The 22203-nt window shown below is 29.8% G+C and overlaps 2 protein-coding genes and 1 long non-coding RNA gene across 7 annotated transcripts in view; 1 reads left to right on the top strand and 2 right to left on the bottom strand.

Annotated features, from left to right (window-relative positions):
- Nucleotides 1–7171, bottom strand: part of LOC141461479 (A-type potassium channel modulatory protein KCNIP1) — a 143927-nt gene extending 136756 nt beyond the window's left edge. For both annotated transcript variants that reach the window (XM_074142620.1, XM_074142624.1), the window contains exon 1: nt 6740–7171. In XM_074142620.1, coding sequence (XP_073998721.1) covers nt 6740–6895 — 156 coding nt within the window. In that variant the 5' untranslated portion in view covers nt 6896–7171. The remainder of the gene's footprint in view (nt 1–6739) is intronic.
- LOC141461483 (uncharacterized) overlaps nt 1–12226 on the top strand; it is a 33356-nt gene extending 21130 nt beyond the window's left edge. For 2 of the 4 annotated variants that reach the window (XR_012462938.1, XR_012462939.1), the window contains 2 exons: nt 4102–4203; nt 8410–12226. This is a non-coding gene — a long non-coding RNA (uncharacterized lncRNA). Of the gene's footprint in view, nt 1–4101; nt 4210–8409 lie in introns of all 4 variants that reach the window. The other 2 variants (XR_012462937.1, XR_012462936.1) reach the window with 2 other exon arrangements.
- Nucleotides 12227–17381: 5155 nt separating this feature from the next.
- On the bottom strand, nt 17382–21930 carry LOC141460224 (methionine synthase reductase-like). The gene is made up of 10 exons (XM_074140029.1): nt 21686–21930; nt 21350–21487; nt 20820–21065; nt 20539–20739; nt 20270–20464; nt 19926–20028; nt 19523–19631; nt 18903–19002; nt 17864–18002; nt 17382–17783 (listed from the first exon to the last, which is right to left on the bottom strand). The coding sequence occupies exons 1-10, from the start codon at nt 21803–21805 to the stop codon at nt 17704–17706; spliced, it is 1431 nt and encodes a 476-aa protein (XP_073996130.1). The 5' UTR covers nt 21806–21930; the 3' UTR covers nt 17382–17703.
- Between the last annotated feature and the right edge of the window lie 273 nt (nt 21931–22203).

Raw genomic sequence — 22203 nt, 5'->3', positions numbered from 1 at the left:
CTACAAGGAGAAGTAATTAGCGAGTGACATCCATTTAAATAATGTTCAGATTGGCCGACACTTTGTGTGCCACCGCTTTGATGTTTTGCAATCAGCATAATGTGTCCTGAAGTGGTGATTCTACGTTTTAAATGATACCTAGAACTAGTGAGAAGTCTGCATTAGTGTTTCACAATTATGAACGTGAATAGTTATCATTCTTCTCGCCCTTCATCCACTCCATTCGTTAACCTTCAGTTGGCGGAAATTTTTAGATAAATTCTGAGTTGTGATTTATCAGCAGGTTCGAGCAAAAGTAGAAGCAGGTTATTTATGGCAGCTGATTATTAAAATGCATCTTGTTAGAATTTGACTTTGAAAAAACAAATTGAACAAGTTTAATCTGGTACTTCTACTATAGGCTGGATACTTCGCTCATGACTACCATAATAACTGAAATTAAATATTTCGCTCTAAACACATCTTTCTCACCGATATTTTTCTTAAATCATTCCATTCAGTTCTTTCTTTATTTCGATAATTTCAAAGTATTATTTGATCAACATCATCCTGGAAGATCCATCTTGTCAAAGTGTCCCAAAAGAAATTTCTGATAGTTCGTTATAAATTTAACAAATAATAATAATAAAAGCCCTAAAAGAATCTGAAAACCCGATAGCTTAAATTTCTACTTCATGCTCATATGTTTCACTTGGGAATTTAAATTGTACACTAAATCATTGGAATGCATCACTGTGAAGGAAAAAAAGATAGTTCATCAGTAAGGAATGTGCCAGCGTGAGCTCTAATAATAAATAAATTTAATGAAAACATGACAGTCAATTTATTTCACTGATTGTATCTTATAGGTTCAAATCAAAACTTAATTTGTTGTTTAATCCCAGATGGTTAGATACATTTCATCAATATAGCAGTCCAAGGGAGCGTCGTACATTAGCAGCAGAATGGATAACCTAAACATAAATAATTCCAACATTATACTCTCTCTATCTCTCTCTAAATAAATTAAATTTATTCCTCAAATCACTAACAACTGTATTCAATAAGTGCTTTCTAACAAGTTGATAGATTTAATGGAAAGTGAATAAATTAAGTATTCAGTTTGCAAATTTAATTCTCCAATAAATATAAAATGAATCAAATTAGATCCAATATCTAATTACTTGACCGCAATTCTCGAACATTTTATTGAAATAACTTCATTTTCTTTTAAGATGTATATTTTAATATTTATGATATCATGACTCTTTTTTGTTTAAGTGATTTCCAAGTTAACTTTTACTTTATCTCATGACATCTTGATGATACTTTTGATGTAGTGTCCGGAATGTAGGACAGCAAAGAATAAAATAATATAATTTAAAAATAATAATTGATTAAACTTTATCATAAATTTTCGAAGGCTATGTCGCTCCAAACGAAATTCCTTCACCCAGCTGATTCGCTATTTATTGAGAAGTGATATATTGTGGGAGCAAAACCGTGTTACCGTGAATGTTTGTTCATAGGCATTAATACCAACAGAGATTCGTTTTAATGGTAATCACATAGATGTTCCTCTTCGAAAGCTTCTTGGCAAAATCCTTGGCCCTTTCTGTGCCTCCAACGTTCTACTTTAGCTCTGAACCTCTCAAAAGTGTTAACTCTTCTTCATTCATCTAGATAACTGTCTCAAGTTATTTATTTTAATCTAGTCTTTGTAAAGCACCACACATAAAAAATCAATTGCGATTAAGTCGGGTGATTGGGGACTCCAATGTTATGAAGCCAATGTCATTCTAATTCCCGAGAAACAAGTTATTTACACCCTTCCGAATGTAGATAGCAAAAATTAGCGATTAGTTGATCTAAAGAGAACTTTTCCATTAAATCTTTCTTCGTCATACGCCTGTAGCGCAACATAGACTTCTTGAAGTCGTCAGAATTTCACTTAGAAATAAATAACTTGGTTCATTTAAAACAATTTATGCCAACTTTACAGTGTTTCAGAACACTTTCTTATAAGAACGTTCGCTTGCAAGTACGGATTGAAAAGTACCAATTGATGTTATCATCAAGTGTACATTTACATAAACATTATTCTAGATTACCCAATAAAAGTGAAATAAATCTTACAATAAATAAAGTATAAATCAGAACGCTTTATAGAAATCCTGCATTACAACAGATATTGATGGGAATAAAAGTGCTTACGATTGAAGTCTCTTTTGTATTTTTATTTTATTATTTATGCGCACAGTGTAGTAATACAACTTAAAAGTCGTATCTTGAATTAATACTGTAAGATAGAGGTAATAAATTGTATAATTCAAGTTTGTTTAACAGTTGAATGGTATGTGTCTGTGAGCAAAATTTTTTTGTGAGTTACACTATGTTAATAATCAAATAATTCTACTTCAAAAAATTACTGCAAAATTTTCTTCTTTAATAAAGTAACAGGTAATGCCCAGCAGCATTCTTACATAAAGTAAGAGTATGCACATATTGTTTATTCAGTCTAGTGGAATGAAAATTTTTGTTTAGTTTCTTGTTTCTTGTACAGTTCACCCTAGCAGGTAAAACATGCTCACTGTTCCACCACACGTGTGTACTTAAGGGATTTTCACCAAGAAAATCAAGTAACACAGAGCAACAACAAAAAACAAAAAAGAAAAATAAGCCTTATTTCCATGTTTTCTAACAACTACATGGAACATTAAAATTTTAATAATTGTACGTGAAAATAGTTATTTTATTCTTAAAGAATGTTATTAATCTCAAAATTTTTCAATTGTAGAAAAGCTTTATTCTGACATACATGGCTGTCTAATTTAAAATTTAATTTACCAAATTTACAATTCTTCAAGTGGCTGTGTTATGCCAGTGCTAGGTGCCTCAGTTTTACAGACTTAAAACAAATTTTCACTTCGCCTCCCTTCATTTTTTATTTATTTTAGGACGTTAACATCTGAGATTATTGGCGCCAGGAGCTTTCTCTGTGCCGGCCTCCAGACAGTATTCTCTCGTTACAGAAATACTGTCTAACGAAACTGTAAGAAGCTCTCTTAGGAAGAGAAAATCTAAAGGCCAGCAGTTGGAATCGAACCCGGGACCTCCGCGTGAGAATCCAATTCTTTAACCACATAGCTAATTCCTTCCCTCTCCCTTCGTGTATTGTTTACAAATTAAATTAAAGTCATCTTATTGGCTTTATTAAAAGTTGCCTACTACTTTAGTGGAAGCATAGCGAATATGGCTGTACCTAAGAAGTTTTCTTTTTATGTCTTAGGGTCTTTTAGAAGCCAATAATTGCTTTTAAAGATTAGAGTTGAGCATTAAATCTGGCTTGCAAAAATCTGATGTTTTTCAGTTACAGTTTACAAAATTAAATTTCCTCGCTTTCTTGGAACCCCCACACTAGACTTAAAAGAACAGAACTGAACAGACGCTATCGACTACTTAAAAGACTCTTAGACGACAGATCAAAACTCTCTCTGGACAACAAAAGACTAATTTATACTTCTATTCTGAAACCCATCTGGGCGTATGGAATAGAGCTGTGGGGTTCAACCAAACGCTCCAATCTCCAAAGGATTCCATCTCTACAATCTAAAATACTTCGAACTATTGTTCACGCTCCTTTTTATGTCTCCAACCTGACTATACACACTGACCTTAACATTCCTTTTGTCACACAAGTTGCTAAAACAAGATACAGAAAACTCCACTTCAACCTTCAATCTCATATAAATCCTCTAGCTAAAAATCTTTCTTCTAGACTCTTCCTGACAACCCGACAAGACGCCTTAAAAGACAGTGGCCTCGTGATCTCCTCTCCAGTGAAGAGAGTGACTAACCATCCAATATTTGGGAGTGTTACCACTGAGTAACTTCTCCACTCGCTACTTATCATTTATTGCTCATTGTATCATTGTTACTTATAGCGCTAACACGCTGATTGTAGCACAATAAACGAAAAAAAAATCCTCAAGACTTAGAATTTATACTAAGATAATTTACTTTTAAATAATTATTTTCTTGGTTTTTGCAGGTTGCATAGTAGTGTATTACACTACTTGTACACTTCTAATTCTTAATATCGTTCTAAATTATTTGTTCTAGAGGGTTCAAACGAGCAGTGACCGTCAGCGCAAACGAATCTATGAGAATTCCTGATAGTACGCCTCGAAACCCCCAACATGAAATTTCTCGGAACATTTTTAAGTAAGAGTATGTATAGTATATAATGGACTGTTATCTGGAAATCACAAATTACTACTTTCAGCAATTGGCTTTTTGGTTATAGATTAATTCAAATTGCACAATTGTTAATCTTTTTTGATTCAAAATTAAAATTTTTCTAAAAAATTAAACCTTACTCTTGGAGGTTTAATTTTACTTGAAAGAAAAAAGATATACTTTTAAAAAATGTATATTTAAAAAAAAAAGTTTGATAACTTGATAGTATGAAAATGGATTTAGAAAATAGTATTGAAAATCGGTATAAAGTTTCTTTGGGCAAAGCGGGAAATTGCCAGCAATCTACTGGGAACTAACCGAAATGGGAAGTAACTTGAAGAAGATTGATAGTTCGGCGAGCAAGAATGTTCCCGAGGTGGTGCTACGTTCACAATTTGGGCATCCATTTCTGCTCACTAAGAATTCTTTAATAATTATTTCACCATAATTGGCGGCCAAAAATGTATTTGTTATGTCAATTTTCATGTGAAAAAGTTTGGCGTTAAAAACTATTGGTATTTGCTAAATGGTTTGAAATACGGACATCTTTCGGTAATGGAATTTTCTTGTTCAGTCTATTCAATCTTTTCTAAAGATTTTTAACTGGATATAATAGCATAGTTTAACAATGAAAGTGAATAGAAGTTATCTCAGCTACATCTACATGTCACCAGATACGTCTAATACCTCTAATTAGATTAATCTTAATATTTAATACATGAGCCGTTCACTGCCCAAACTGATTGACTCTACTTTTTGAAATATCTTAAATTTGATTGACAAAGCACTTGGTTCAATCGTAGCTTTTTATATTTATAATAAATTTCCCAAATTATAAGATTAACTCTACCATTAAACGACACAAAATTTTTTGGTCATTGAATAATGATAACGGTAAATTTAATTGAAGCTATATTATAAACAGAATTTTAAAAAACAATGTATTACATTATTTTGTTGCATTTCTCCACATTTTGTTTTTTTGGAGTTAATCGAGTTGTGCATTGTACGCTCAAATATAGGTATTGCAGTTTTCACAAAAAAAAAATATATTCGTTTTAATAATATAATTTCTATTTTTTCTTCTGTCAAAAACACCTCATAGCGTGTATTTGTTGTAAAAACATAATTTAAAGAACAAATTAATTAATTTTCTCCTGTGCTAGCTATCTATAAACGAAGGTTAAATAAAAAAAAATAAAAAAATCTCTGACGGAATTGTTTTATTGAAAATTTATCTAATATAAACCATATATAAATAAATCGGAATATATCAGGAAATAATTGAAGGGGAAAAGTAAACAACCACAAAATTTGGTAAGCAAATGTTGACAGCGCCAATGTATAACAATATCAGTCCGAACAACGTGTCGGCAACCGCAGGTGCAGTTGCTTTAAAACAGTTAGCATCCTAGTCACTAATAATGATTTGTTACTGCATTTGCAGATTGGACATAATTTTAAATATATAGTTATACTAAATTTACAACTATTATGGGAAGAATAAATTTTTGTGGTTAAAACGTGGGTGTTCAAATCTAGGCTGAAAATAAAATTTTGGCTATTAATATATTTTCTAATTTAAATATACCCATTATTTAAATTCAGTTTTATTTAAATATTATTTTTGCATAATGTGAGAAATAGATACTTCATGCAATATAAATTGTAAAATCATTTATTAAAGCTGTACTATTATTTTTCCCCTGTATCTTAAAATTATTATCTGTTACTCGACTTTTATTCATAAAAAAATGAACAGCGCAAACGAATAAATAGCTCTCATACTTTTTGAAATCATCGCAGAAAAACAAAATACATACATTTGTGAAATTAATAAAAATTGTTGCAAAAAAAGTATAAAGTTTTGTCATCGGAATAATTTTATTTAAAATGATCAGTTAAACCTTAAAAATATTAAAACAAAGAAAACAATACAATTAATTAATACTGGGTAATTTTGTTCCTTTACAAAAAATGAAATTTATGAAAGAATTGTTTTGTGCTCACGGATACTCCGGACAAACGAATCCCTTGACTTGTCAGCTATGTAATAGAATTTATCGTTGGTAAAAATCGAGTGATTAGTAGAATTTGAAGAAAATTTGTTTAATAGAATCATATTATTTAGAAAAGAAAGTCGTCCGAGTATTTCATGCAAGGTAATCAGCTGGAATACCCTCGGCATACTTTGGAAATAGTAATTGTTGTAAATTATTTTGAAGGAAGCAGCAAAAATAAGATAAACATAACTTACTATATCGATGTCAATGTAAAATTTTAATGTTATATTGATTGATTTTTAACTTTATCACGCACTATTTCCCTAGTATTTTATGGTCATAATGCCTATCAAAAATAATTACATTGAAAGAAATCATAGATAATAATCTATTCATCGTTAGTATGTATATTAACAGTTTAAAAACATACAAACAAATAGAATGTTTATTTGACTGTATTTACCACGTTCAAATAGAGCATAAATGTTTTATGAAATCATAAATTTTAAAAAGCTAACCTGTTTGAATCCCCTGTACATGACTCTTATCTCCTGTCTAGTAAATTTTGTCTGTCGGCAGAGATCCTCTAGTGCTACCGGACGATGTTTAGGCACCCGAGAAGGTTCAATCTCATAAACAACATCTTCAACCGGTGAATCCGGTGGTGTGGCCATCCTCTAAACGTACTTATTTCTTCTTTTTTAAATATTTTGTTAATTAATTAAAAACATTTCTTATAATGGCTACCTTAAAATTAATGAGAATTTTTAAAAATATAATTTAAAGTTAATTATTTTTATTATTAAAACAATTATTGATAAAATTAATGACGACCGCCAACTATAAGCGCGGCCCGATAGTCTTATATTCTTTATCGATATTTCTGCCAACTTGTTATGCACGTTTCCAAGCCGTATCCACGATAGCCGGCCGGGGCTCCACTGAAGGCGGCCCGGACACCCTGGGGCATACTCGAGCAGCGCGCTGTTACCTTCACGATTCTAGACGACTATTGCCGACTCTCTTCGCTGTTCATTAAAGGATTTTTTTTACGTACACGTACCTACGTTAATATTTTTTATATTATTATTTCTCTTTATGTTGCTAATAAAAATTTAGTGGGTAAATTGATTTGTAACCTAATGGTTAACCCAGGAAGGAAAGAGTGCTATTTCGCGAGATTGTTATGGTTCTTTAATGGAGCTTTCGGCTGTTATTTTCTCTTTTTTTTTAATTTCTTCCTCTCCTCATAAGAGGTTCAAAATAATAATTTTGAAAATAATAAGTTGCTGAAATTCGGAATTTAAAGGAAATCCGTAAAAATTTATTTTGGAGTATCCTGGAAAAGAATTTATTCAATTCCATTGTTTCCCATCTACGTAACATTAGTTAGTGAGTATTCATTGTGCTTTACAAAATTATAATCTTTCATAAATTCCAAGCGATTACTAAGTCCGGATTTGTGCTTCTTTTTCTTAAAGAAATATTATAACTTAACAATAAACTAGAAATAAGTTCGCGTCCAAAAATTGACACATTTAATTTTTATTTTTTACGAAGGAATAAAGAGTTGATATTTAAAATCTCGCCTTTAAGACAGTGTAGTGTATTGAATGCTTCGTTAATATTTCTATGAAAATATAAATTTTAAAGATTCCTGAAATCTATAGAGCTAAGAATATTTTACACCGCCTGAATTATCATGCGCCATGGTAGCGGAGAGGTTGGAGGCTAGGGTAAACTAAGATTTACTGCGGTACTGGGCTCGACTCCTGGTCTAAGCCTAGGATTTTTATTTAATGGTTAATATAATAAATAATAGTAAAGTAAGTTAGTCGACACCTAATTTTGTAATTGGACGTTAATTCCACCTGAAAAAACATGCATTACTTTACTTTTTTTTTTCTTTTACATCCGCTTGAAATAAATCGGTCAGTAGCTATTCACCTTTAATAAGCATTCATTCTGCAGAAGTAGAAGTTAAAAGAAAATGTACTTCTTGGTTGATGATCCAAAGTATAGTTTGTAGTAATGTAGTTAATGCATTTTTCTCTTGTTAGCTTAGTCATTTTTAAAGAACTATATTTTTTTTTTAATAATTTAATAAATTCTCTAGAACGAAAGAAATGAATTTTTTTTATGTAAAGCTGAATATTTAACTTACTTATATATCAAATTTTCATTTCAGAAATTTGGATGATGATGAAGAATTGAGAAATCAGGAGCTTAATGCTGTATAAATGAATTATTCTCAAAAAGGTGAAGAAAAAAATTATATAAGTCACATGGTACGAATTGTTCGTAGAACTAATATTCCATTTAATGCTACCTACATTGATCGATACCATCCGACTTAAGATTTCATTTAAAAAATTGGTCAAGCGATTTTTGGTTTAAGATTTTTCACGATTATATTGAAATCCTACCAGCGATTTTTTGCATTACAACGAGCAATCTCAAGTTTTAAAACTCGTAACATGTTATAGTTTTAATTTTTCGCATTTATCGAAACTTATTTCTTTATTTTCTAAATTATTTGTCTTAAATGACCGACCGCAAAGCTTTGGTGTATTGTGGGTCCAGGTCTTGACCTTCGTATTCATTTAGTTTGATATGTTATTTTTAGTACTACAAAGTAGGTTAGCTATCATCCGCCTCTGACCATGACAAAGACAGGTAGTACAGCTCGTAGATATTTATTTTATTTTTCCTTTCTTTCAATCTGTACTTGTTATTTGATATTTGAATTTTTTTTTTAAAAGAAAGAAAAACCTGATGTGGTGAAAGCTCACACGGATTTTCCTTTACTAAAATTTCCTATGGTTCCAATACAAATTTTCTTCAAACATTATATTGCTTTAAAAAAGAACTTATGTGGCTAGAAGTCATATTACCAGCCTCCCTCAGAATGGGGAAATTATTTAATTTAAAAGTTGTAGAAATACATGTATTTAGTGTGTTGCAATGTTGAAAGGAAATCCCAGGAGCTTCTGTTTATGTGAAAAATCGAGTACGAGGCAATAATAATAATTAGATGATAAAAACATATTTTTTATTTAAACTGCTAATTTGTTTTATTTAAAAATAATAAATAAGTAAATGCTAATTTTCAAAATAAGTTCATGAAATTTTAAAGTATTTTCCATCTTTCAGTAATTTCTTAAATAAAAAATCATTATTTTTAACAATAATCTGCCCTCAGATACAGAAAGGGATTTATTAAAATTACTTTATAGTGGCAAAAAAGTGAAATTATTTATTGTACATGATTATGTGTTTAGTATATTAAAGTTGAGATCATTTTTGTTAAATGAATAATTTCAGTAAGTTTTCTTAGTTTTATTTTTGTCTTTTAAATAAGTTTTATATTTTTGTTTTCTGCCTATTTATTTAGGTAACATCTACAAATATCATTACTTTCTATTTTTATTACTTTTTCTGCTTTGATTTCATTGATTCATTGTTTTTTATTTTATGTTATTTTATTTCTAATATCAAGATTTATTATTTAATTTCATTATTGTATCACATATGTAAATTGATTATTGACACTCTGTTTGTATAAGGCTAGGCCTTAATTATAATTAAATAGTAATAATGATAATCTTTCGCTAATTTTTTGGATTTCTTGACGATACAATTAGTTTGACTAGCAACGAACTTTTTTGTACAGCTGCTATTGACTTCCTCTAAATTGTTGAGTTGCCTGTCAAGGAAGAAATAAACTAATGATCGGAACAATTTATAGCCTGATCGGAACTGCATGTTTAACGAGGTAACAGCTCATTTCTGTCAAGTTTTTGAATTCTCTGTTTGGTCAGTTTTGAAGTATAGGGTCGGCAAGTCCTGTCTAAAAGTACTACTTTTAAATTTACTTAAGTCGAATATTTCTGTGGACAATGCACAATAAAGTTGGGAATCCTTTGATTTTGCTATCAGATTAGACAATTCTTATTGGACAATTACACCAGTTAAAAAAAAAACAGCAGATTATTTGCTATTGCTGAGTTGCTAAATTTGGAAATTCGAAATATTGAACAGACTCAAAGGTAAGATTAATTTGATTGTATTTTTCAATTTTCTGCTCAGTATAATCTGGGAACCAGATCTGGAATTTTATCTTAGTATTTTTTGTATATGGATCTTAAAAGACAATTCACGGGCGCCTGTAAAATAACCAACTTAAGGGTGATTCTGCCAGTTTTTACTGAACAAGTCTATCTTGGGTAAGTGTAAGCTTCAAATATTTTATTTATTTTCCAATTTTTATGAATTGTCTATAAATTCTTTGTGTTGCAAATGTCTACATAATCAGTAGGCATTACTAATGCATTGAAAGTATAAGTGAAGTAAAGTAGCTACTCTTACTTAAAGAATATCTGGTCTAATGGAAATTGTATATATTTCTTAATAAAACTAGAGTTGTTATTAGTATCATTTAAGTAACGCTTTTAGGGATAGGTAATTTTAGCAATATATCTCAAGTTGTTACAATACTTAGGCTAAATTAGTTTATATGGAATGCTAAGAGGATTAATTTCACAAGTAATTACAATACTTTGCTACTGTTTTCTTGAATGCGTTATATTAAAGATAAATGTGTTTATTGTACATAATATTTTTGTTTTTAAATGCTTAAAATTTAAGTTGAGTATATTAAAAATGTATAATGTTTAATTAAATACATAATATATTAATAGGGGCGATTAGCTGTTCAAAAAACGTACAAAAGTACAACTTCATACTATCTAGCGACGATTTGTGGAACTACAATCCTTTTTGTAGTTCTAACAAGCGCCTCTAGGTGGCATACCATTCACTTTCTCAGTGTAAAATAAGTCAATTCCATCCTTTTACATTTCTTATTTTGATTTTTCAATCATATGGTACAACCTATCAATAAATTCTTTTGTACAATTTTATTGTAACTATTTTATTTTATTTTAGTAGTTCCAGTTTAGTAGTACGTTTCATAGTTAAAGATTAAGGTAAAAATTAATATTTTAGTTTAAAACTTGATATAATTTTTAAATGTTGTCTTCTATTCAATATATAAGACTGTTTTGAGCTCATGTTTTAACGTTATTGTGCAATTTTAGAGTCTGAATAGGATTAAAAAAGGTTTTAGTAATAAAAAAAAAAACATTTCATTTATCAGTAATTGTAAGATGGTTTTAATATAGTGCTTAATAATTTTTCCTCGATCCAGTTCCCTTCGCTGTCTGGAAGTTACCATGGTTCATTTTATTACAGCAAGCCCGTTTATAAATTGAGGTAATTCGCATCCATATCTGTATACCATTCAATAAAGGGAAATATAGAAACAAATACAAATACAGAACCATTTATTTGTTCATTCATTTGTTTTGGACTGATTTTTATTTATTATAACAGTTCTAATTTATACACATGTGCCGGTAAGAATTAACTTAAATGAGTGTTAAGTAGTTCTGCTTAGGTATAGCGAGTCACTAACATGGGTAAAAGTGAATGTAAGAGAGTCCTATAGAGGTCTAGTGAGTCACCAACATGGTTAAATCTGAGAGTAAAGTAGTTATATATAGGTCTAAGGAGTCGCCAACGTGGTTAAATATGAGTGTAAGATGATCCTTTATAGGTCTAGTGAGTTGCTATGATGACTAAAAGTTGCATGTTTTCTTGGTAAAATGATAATATTAAACTACGTTTTGATAATTTTTGTTTATTTATTAGCATAATAAAATGTTGAAAATGTTTATTAAGATTTTATGTGAATTTATAGTAAAAATAATTTTTAAAAAATAAAAAACGAATTATTTATTAATATTGTATCTACTTTTCCTTTTAATCTCCTAATTAATATGAAAAAATTAAAATAAAACAAAAATAATTAATAATATTGTATATATCTTTCAAAATGATAAAGAAAATACGAAAAAATAGAAAGGAAAACGTAAATTAATGGTTAAAACTGGCCGCTAGAGTCTAGAGAGTGGAAGAAATAAAAAAGAAAACCTTAAAAAAAGGTTATAAATGCCTGTCGAAGTCTTGTCAGTATGTAAGAGCAATAAAAAGTTGAAACAGGGCTGCGCGAGCCATCTAGTGGCAGTTTACTGAACTATTTACTCGTTGTCATGGTGATATGTCGCGCCGTCCATGCTGGATTTTTGCCTATATAAGGAAATTCGTCGCAGGGGCGGGAGGGTGGGGCCATCATTTACCTTCCGACCGTCTACGGGACAACATCTCTTCCACAATTCAATATCCATACTTCCATGAATCTTTAGGGGAAAGAGCTACAGTTAAACTAGATATGTATGTTCGGAAGTGATAAGTGACAAGCGACGGAGCGATTTACCAACCACCATCATTCAAGTCGTACTGTAGAAAATTTGTGTCGACGAATGTATAGGAAGTGGTTACAACTTTTTTGATATTTAATGCTCTCTAACGGAATTTTTTAGAAGTAATTTCTCATTTTTTAACTTTTTTATATTTTGTGTTCACTGACGGATTTGCCTTCCGACCGTTGAAGAACAAAATCTCTTCCACCAATAACATCCATAATCCCATGATTCCTTAGGGGAGAGAGGTAACAGTTTGACTAGATATTTTTGGTGTGACAAGCGACAGAGCGATACACCCTCCTCCATCGCTCAAGTCGTACTGAAGAAAATCTGTGTCGACGAATATAAAGGAAAAGGTTTTAACTTTTTTGATATTTTGTGCTCTCTGACGGATCTTTTTAAAATTAATTTCTTATTTTTTAACTATTTTGATATTTTGTGCTCTCTGACAGGATTTTTTAAAAATTAATTTCTTATTTTCTACCTTTTTAATATTTTGTGCTCTCTGACGGAATTTTTTAGAAGTATGATTCTTTAGGGGAGAGAGGTAACTGTTGGATTAGATATGTTTAGAGTGACAAGCGACAGAGCGATACACCCTCCTTCATCACTCAAGTCGTACTGAAGAAAATTTGTGTCGTGGAATAGTGATGGGCAGAACGAGTCCGTCTTTGGACTCGTTGGATTTGAATCAGTTCCAGGGTTGGAATCGATTCCAACAACTCGTTCACCGATTCCGGTCTCTGTACTTACCCTATGCATTAGTAAAAATGTCACGCAATTCATTAAAAAATATCATTAAATGTTAGCTTTCCCAGTTAATAACAAAACTATATTTCTTTAACACACATTGAGTACTATCCCTAATTTCCAATTGCACTGATAAATATAAAATTAACAACGTAACACAAAAATTAACATAAAAATAGACTAGTCAATTATAAAAATTAAAGCAATGATGTTTAGTCATTATCTAGCTTGACCACTGGAAGACTGGAGTTAACGTGCTTCAAGAGGATCCAAGGTAGAGAAACGGAAATGGGTAGGAAATTATTCCCATAAAAAAAATTCTAACCCTTCAAGCAAAATGATAATTACTCATAAATAAAGAAATATTTATTTACTAGGACTTGTATATCAAGCTTTAAAAATATTATCTTATTATCTTACGAAAAGAAAAAGCTGTGTGCTTAATCTTTAACATAGCGCTGGACACTCTTATTCTTATCTTCATTGGGTAAGTTTAACCGTGTACATGACCGTGAGACAGTCAAAGTAACACTGAGCCAAAATTTAGTATTACCTAATTGGTTTACTTACTGCAGTATCCCTCCCACTCTATCACCAATTTCACAAACATTCATCGATTGGAAATAATTTTTAGTTAAATATTCGTTTTATTTGAATACAAAAAACATTATAACGCTTTCTTAAGATGATTTGAATTTTTAAAATTTGTTTTTGTCCATTACTCTTATATAATACGAAGAATTTCAAATAAAATATAATATACAAACACAATGATCTAGTATGCAGGTGGAGTCAGTCCTCGTTACCATAGCAATGGAACCGTTAAACAACTCCGGTTCCAGCTCCAGCAATTTCTATTGGCTAGATTCAGTGAACGAAAAAATGGAACGAGTCCGGTTTCAAAAGGATTTAAATCACTCCGGATTCGACTCCACCAACTCCAGTGGATTTAACCAATGAAAATGCTAGAGCTGGGCCGGAGTCGTTTAACGGTTCCGTTGTCATGGTAACTACGACTGACTCCACCTGCACACTAGATCATTCTGTGTTTGTATATTATATTTTATTTGAAATTCTTCGTATTTTATAAGAGTAATGGACAAAAACAAATTTTAAAAATTCAAATCATCTTAAGAAAGCGTTATAATGTTTTTTGTATTCCAATGAAACGAATATTTAACTAAAAAATATTTTCAATCGATGAATGTTTGTGAAATAGGTGATAGAGTGGGAGGGATACTACACTAAGTAAACCAGTTAGGTAATACTAAATTTTGGCCCAGTTTTACTTTGACCGTCTAGCTGACATGTACACGTTCAAGCTTACGCCAATGAAGATGAGAGTAAGAGTGTCCAGCGCTAAGTTTAAGATTAAGCACACAGCTTTTTCTTTTTGTAAAACAATAAGATAATATTTTAAAAGCTTGATATTCAATTCTTAGTTAATAAATATTATGAGTAATTATAATTTTGAAGAGTTAGAATTTTTATGGAATAATTTCCTACCCATTTCCGTTTCTCTACCTTGAATACTCTTGAAGTAAGTTAACTCCAGTCTTCTAGTGGTCAAGCTAGATAATGACAAAACTGCATTGCTTTAATTTATATTTGACTAGCCTATTTTTGTGTTAATATTTGTATTACGTTGTTAATTTTATATTTATCAGAGCAATTGGAAATTAGGGATAGTACTCAATGTGTGTTAAAGAAATATAGTTTTGTTATTAACTGGGAAAGCTAACATTTAATGATATAATAATATAATAAATTGCGTGACATTTGTTCTTATGTTTAATCGTTCCAAACCTTCTGCTGCCTCATTTTCATTTTTATTTGCCTAAATTTTTTGGGGCGGGGCGGAATCACTTTTTTTAAAAATAGGGATTTGAATCAACTCGTTCCACCATCGGACTCGTTCCAATGGAACGAGTCCGCTCAAATAGCCCATCACTATCGTGGAATATAAAGGAAGAGGTTTTAACTTTTTTGATATTTTGTGCTCTCTGACGGATTTTTTTAGAAGTAATTTCTAATTTTTTTAACTTTTTTGATATTTTGTGCTCTCTGACGGATTTTTTTGGAAGTAATTTCTTATTTTTTTTAACTTTTTTATATTTTGTGCTCTCTGACGGATTTTTTGAAAACTAATTTCTTATTTTTTAACTATTTTGATATTTTATGCTCCCTGACGGATTTTTTTAGAAGTAATTTTTCTTTTTTGAAGTTTTTATTCAATTTTTTTAATATATCAGTACCTCGGAGGTATCCACTATGTCACACTTTAAATTTTTTACAGGAGAGCAAATGATAGTTTTTTCGCGGTTTTTTCTTATTTATAAGTCCACGGGAGTTATTTTGCTTAAATCTTTGGTGGATAAAAAGTAACATAGATGCACCATAACTGATGGTTGGGCAATAAAAAAAGAAATCTATAAATGTACCTTTAACGTTTAATCTATCAATCAAATTTGATCCTTTTTTTAACCAAAATAAGGTTAATTGTCCAATCGGGTTGGCTAATTCGTCTAAAACATAAAATAAAGATCTCAAATACTTAAAATATTACCTTTTTTGTATGAAACTGAAACTTTTTCCATGAAATTTAAGTAAAAGAAGTATTGTTTTATTAAAAACGGAAGTAATATTATTGGAAAAAGAAGTTTAATTTGATGATTAAAAATACAGGGTTGATATGTTAATTTAAATAAATGTTTGACGATTTAATCTTTTTTATTAATATAAAGAATTCTTTCTAAGAATACAATAGATATTATTTTCTATTGGATAAATATGTTTAAAAAATAAAATGTCATTTTTATATGCTTTAAATATTACCATTTTCCAACACAATTATAATTTTTTTAAGGAAATTTCAATCAAGTTTTACAAACATTATTGATTCAGATTTAAAAGGTAAGATTATTTATCAAAAAAAAGTTTATAGTTTATGTTGTGATACTTAAAACGTATGAAAAAATAGATACCTGTAAAATAAACCTGTAAAACAGACCCACAGAGGCAAAGTGGTAAGTAGATTTTCTTGACTTTTTTATTTTATTTTTTGTAGTGTATTGTTATTGTAGAAAATAACTAGTTCCATAATTGATATAAACAGCAATATTCTAGGTGTAATAGCGGCGGAGATACAGGATGTTGAAATTTGTCGAGAATTGAACGTACCAAAAGTTTTACTTAATATCTTAAAGACTCTTATGCTCAGAAACTGTAAAATTTCAGTTGCTTGTAGACAATAACTAGCTCTATAATTTACATAAGTAGCAATATTCTAGATCCATTAGCAGCTGAGATTAAATGTTGAATAATGGTTGAATACGTAAAGTTGCATATCAATTTGTTTACGCCTTGGCAAGCATGAATTCTAATATTTTTACCACTGAAATTGGAAACTTAAAATATTAATGCCATCCAATACTTATTAGAGGACATTTTACTTTTTCTTTCTGGCTTCTTGAGTTTGCAAAAAAAAAAGAGAAGCTATTAACCATTTAAATTATTATCTTTTTTTTAAAGAATAGATTTAATAAAGAATAGCAAGTAACCTTATTTTAAAGGTATTTCGAAAATTATCCAATATTTTTACAATAGATTTTCACAGTTTGTTTAAGTCTCATGATTTGGGAAATCTTTTAATATCCTGCAATATTCATTGCTAATAGCTTACTAATAAGAAAGGGAAACAAATGAGGTTTTCTTAAAAACTTCTATTTCATATAAACACAAATACAAAAGCATTAACACGTTGAATCTTAATAATTAATATATGTACTAAACTAAAACGAAAATAAAAATAAATTATAGATTAATTTGATTTAAAGCTTCAAAAGTAATGTTTTCTTTTTTGAAGAATTCAATACTGAAAATGAATTCAACTCATTCATTGATAAAAAAAATGAACTGACGGTAACTTAATAAATTTCTTCTTTGAAGAACAAGTTCGCTGGTAACTAAATAAAGAAATGAACAAGATATGCCTGAATAGGGATGATAGGTTAAAAATTCGATAGCATTAGGTTCTAATCTAAGAACCTAATGCTATCGAAAAAATGTAAGTAGGCTACAGCAATTTTAACATGCAACTCACAAAATGGAAATCTTCCCTAGATTAACGCTGGAACGATTTATTTTTCTTTCAGCCAAAATAGCTCTTAAGATTAGACTTCCAGTCTAAAAGCACTGTTTATTAAAATGAAATGAATAATTAAAAATGTTATATAAAACAATTAATTAGTGGTAATTATTAAAATCACAGCTCTCTAATTTTCAGGACCATTTCAACCTCTAGTTGAAATGTCTCTAGTTTCTGGTATTGCAAAACTTTGATCCTTACAACCAAATTTTATAAAACTTTTTTCGGCTTTTTTATAATAGAAAATACCCCTAAGATATTACCTCCAAACATCTCTTACGTATCTACCTTCTTTTTCTAAATTTTGTAAAACTAAGATTGCCTCTTCTCTTGGAATACCTATTAAAAAAAAAATACAGTCTAGTTTTTAACAAAATAAATAAATTTAAAAAAAACTGCCTATGTACAATGAAACAAACCATGAACATCAATAATGCAGTCAATAATAGCGTCATGAACATCTTTTGCCATATTTAATGCATCTCCACAAACAAAAATATATGTGTCGCTCTTCATCAAATATTCTATCAAGGTATATTTTTCTTTCTTGAAGAGATCCTGAAAGCAGAATTATAAATACCAATAATTTTTTTTATTAATAATTCTATTAATTCTATTTTATTATTAATTCTTTGGTTTTTCCATAATACACTAATACCTCACTTTGCATCGTGGTTACGTTCCAAAAAAACACGACGCAAAGTGAATTAAGATTTTCTATAGCAAACCATGTAAAGATCGAAGGTAGGTTCCAGGGTTACGAAAATACTACTTTTTAAAAAGAAAATTGAACAAAGTAAACATTTAAAAAGCAAAAATAATATAAAATTTCATTACTTACATACAAAAAACAAAAAAAAAATGTATGTATTCAATTAAAACAAAATTAATTTATGAAAAACAAAATTAAAATTAATCACTGTCTGATGAGTCCATAGTGGCTGTTGTCGTAAATCGGTTGTGAATTGGCTATGTACAGCCGTTATCAGTTTATGTATTCCATGAAAATATCGTGCGAGTTGCGAACTCGCTGCAAAACCACTTACCCTTACCCTCCCTTGGGTATAAACTCATGGAATACATAAACTGATAACGGCTGTACATAGTCTTTGCTCTGTGTAGAACCCGACTAAAATTAGCAAAACAAAGTGAAAATAAAACTGCAAATTGCGTTGATTTTTAGTAAGAAAGGGAATCCCCGAGTTTTGATGGCATGGCGCAATTAGAAACAAAAGTGTTACCATCTTTTAGAAAAAAATGAAAACTTCAATCGAACCCAAAACATACGCAACTTCGAAAATCTAACGACGCAGAGTGAAAATTAGTACTAATTAAGCAGCGACGCAACTTCGAAAAAACGCAAAACGAAACGACGCAAAGCGAGGTATTGGTGTAATAATAATAATCCAATACATATCATAAATATTAGTTTATACAAATGAATTTTAAAAGTAATACCTGGACATATTTCTCTTTTTCTTCAACATTAGTTTCACGTGAAAAACAAACCAAAAATTTATTTAAAACTTTTTTATTGTAATACAACTTTAAATCCTCTCTGGAAAAATTAAAAGTACACTAATGTAAACGGATAATAAATAACGTTTATTTTTAAAAATAGCATGTTAGCTTTGTAATTGGAAATATTTCGTTCGTAGTCAATTAAAATTGAGTGAGAAATAATTAAATCACGAAGTTACTTCTTTGATAAGTGCAAGCCAGCTGCAGATAATGAACACAAAATAATTGAAAATATATCATAATAGAATTTATATTCCTCTGTTTTTAAAATTATCCACTTTTTGAGTAGCGTTGATCTATAATTTCTTTTCAACTCCAATGGAATATAATCTAATATAAAATTTTTATTGATTTCTACAAATCCATTGAACCGAGAGATGTAATACCATGACTTCTACTTTTTATAGAAATATTTTTTTTTCAGAGTGCTTAAAAGTTATTTACTATTAAAATCTTCGTTATTGCACTCAAAAACCTTCGTTTATAACCTCTTTTATAACCTCTCATTTTAATTCGTTCTTACTGTATATAGAAATAAATTTAAAATACATACTTACTTAAAAATATAATCTCTATCTTTAAATCTACAACCGAACAATAAAATGTTGTTTAAGGAGCTAGTATTGTTTTCGTTATCCCATTGCTTATTAATGTGTTCCAGAAAGCCTGAAGAGAAAGAGATAAAACCAAATAAGTATAGGAAAAAGCATGTAGAAATAAATATAGAATATTTTCATCAGAGGGATGTATCAAAAACAGAACAAAAAATGAAGTAGTTCTTAACTTTTAATCAAGTAAACAGATTACCTTTGCATTTTTTAAATAATAATAATAATTATTATTATTATTGTTATTTTATGAATTTTTATTAGAATGGTGTAATAAAAAAATAATCACACCAAAATTAAATTTTAAAACTACTTTAATTTAGTTAAATCAGACTGACAAAAGATAACTTACCAATAAACGGAGCTAATCCAGTTCCAGGTCCTATCATAATAAGTGGAGATCCAAGGCTCATTGGTATTCGAAATTTGGAGTGTTTTCGAAGAAATATAGGTATCTATAACAATAAGTTACTGTATCAAGAAGTGGATTTTACCCCAAAAATGATCCAAAATTTGTTGATCAAACTATTTTTTTTTTTTATGGAATCCATAAAGAGGGATTTTTAGATTAAATTCCTTGGAAGTTGCTTTGAAAGCCTAAACCATCCTCACACAAAAAGTCAATATAAATTATAAAAGGGTTTTGTAGTTCCTAAAAATCAGCATGACTCAAGGGACATTATGTTCTGCACTGACCTTATTTTCTTCTGCATTATTTTGTAAACTTAATGCATTAAAGTGGTTAGAGAGATCCAGCAAATGACTAGCTTTTTCATAAAGCCAACTTGTACAAATACCATTCCTTCCTCTTGAATCCTGAATTAAGTTCAACACTATTCTAATAGAATCAGGATGTACAAACGGAGATGATGCAATTGAATATGCTCGAGGCTAAAATAAAATTATCCATGACTTTTTTATAACAAAAAAGTATATCAATTTAAAAAAATAATAATCTAACTTACCGTTAACCTCGGTAAGTGTACAATAATCACCGATAAAGGTGGTTTACAAGAAGGAAAAGACTGAAGAAAATCTAGAATACAAGTTGATTTTTCTAAAATATGTTTATTGTATTCACTGGAACCTTCTTTAGAACATAACTCTTCAAGACGACGTTTCTCTGTTCCATTTGTAGTATATTCCAAAAGAGTTCTGATTAAACTCTATAAAATCGGTTAGAACCTTAATTTTGGCAAAGAATGAATATTTCAAGTGAATATAAAATCATGTAGAAAGCAATTACTTTTTTTATTATAGCTCTTATATCGAGACACGTTTCAAACAAATTTCTAATAGTCGTGCATTTTGGTAAGTGAACTGGTACTTTTTTTTTAGAAGGCACTTTCCCACCATCTTCCAAAGTTATTTCTACGTGATCATCTGCAATTTTATCCAAACCAAGTAACGTCAATATTGCTTCGACTTCGATTTTTGGATTTTTAGGTAAAATACCAATAGAATCGCCAGGTAAATACTGTAGATTTAAGTTCTGCCAACAAAAAAAATAATTGAAGAAATTACCTTTACAGCATCTGCTTTTACTTTCTACACAGAAAGAATATTACACTCATTCAGCGCTAATGACCAAGTGTTCGATGCGCCGGAGAAAAAAAAAAGTTACACTTAGCAATAGTCAATTACTGTATTTTTTTAATTTAGAAGATAAACTTTAAAATAACTTGAAAAATGAGTACAACTTTTTTTTTTTAGCTTGATACATATGTTTGCCTTCAATCTTGTGAATATTTTTTATTGATGTAGAAATTATAATACCTTGACATTGAGGAACATTTCCACCCTAGTCCTAACATCTTCTCCTTTACAAATAATGTTGGCTGATATAATATCAGTGAAATAAACTGGCGTGGCTGATAGTGGTTGAGAATATCCATACTGTATTTCTAAAGAACACTAAAACAAAATATTTATAGCATTATTAGAGTATCGCTGCGATAGTCAATGCACAGCAAACGTATTCATAATTGTTTAACCAAGAAGTCCTTAAGTCTGTCTATTTAACTATTTAAAAAATGTCATTAATGAAGAACATAGCAATAATAAACATAAATCCATATTCTGTATCATTCACTATTGTAGGATAAACTTTACCTTTAAATTTTTTTCTGATAGAAACCTCAGTTGGTCATTTGTGCATTTTAAATAAGATGATCCCAAGTTTGGTATTGTAAGGGGCTTATCCACTGGAAAAAACAGCTTTTGAATATCCATCTTAAAATATTCACATACGTCTGTTCCACATTAAAGCAAAGATTAAAAATAATAAATAGCAGTTTTATAAACATAAAAAAAGGCTTAGCTCACGTGTAGTAATAAAGCCTAACAAAAACCTTCTATTGTCCCATAATTTTTAACACAAGCGCAATCTATTAGCAAAGGGATTAATTATTAATTTGTTTCTGGTTCCATAGGTCGCGCTGCAATGTACTTTGTTCGTTTTTCTTGTTCGGTTAAGATTATTGGACATTCCAGTGGTCAGGATGATTTTTTTTTCCTCGGATGATTTACTTTTATTGGGTTCGATAAATTTTGAACGATTTATCTCTAATACTTAATTGTAAATAGACGAAGCACAATAGTACTGCACACTAAACGGTCTCCGTGAACAA

Source organism: Rhodnius prolixus, unplaced genomic scaffold (genome assembly GCF_049639745.1).
Source record: "Rhodnius prolixus isolate KJV_2025 unplaced genomic scaffold, Rpr scaffold_6, whole genome shotgun sequence".
Lineage (NCBI taxonomy): Eukaryota > Metazoa > Arthropoda > Insecta > Hemiptera > Reduviidae > Rhodnius > Rhodnius prolixus.
The sequence above is the reverse complement of the archived record's forward strand: the minus strand, read 5'-3'. Positions and strand labels throughout refer to the sequence as shown.

What these genes read in the sequence shown, in the direction of transcription:
- LOC141460224 (XM_074140029.1), bottom strand. Translation starts at nt 21,805, where the DNA reads ATGGATATTCAAAAGCTGTTTTTTCCAGTGGATAAGCCCCTTACAATA. An exon ending in TGGATTAGCTCCGTTTATTG is followed by an intron (nt 19,632 to 19,925) that starts GTAAGTTATCTT and finishes CTTTCTCTTCAG; the next exon opens with GCTTTCTGGAACACATTAAT. An exon ending in GATAGAGATTATATTTTTAA is followed by an intron (nt 19,003 to 19,522) that starts GTAAGTATGTAT and finishes TAATTTTTCCAG; the next exon opens with AGAGGATTTAAAGTTGTATT.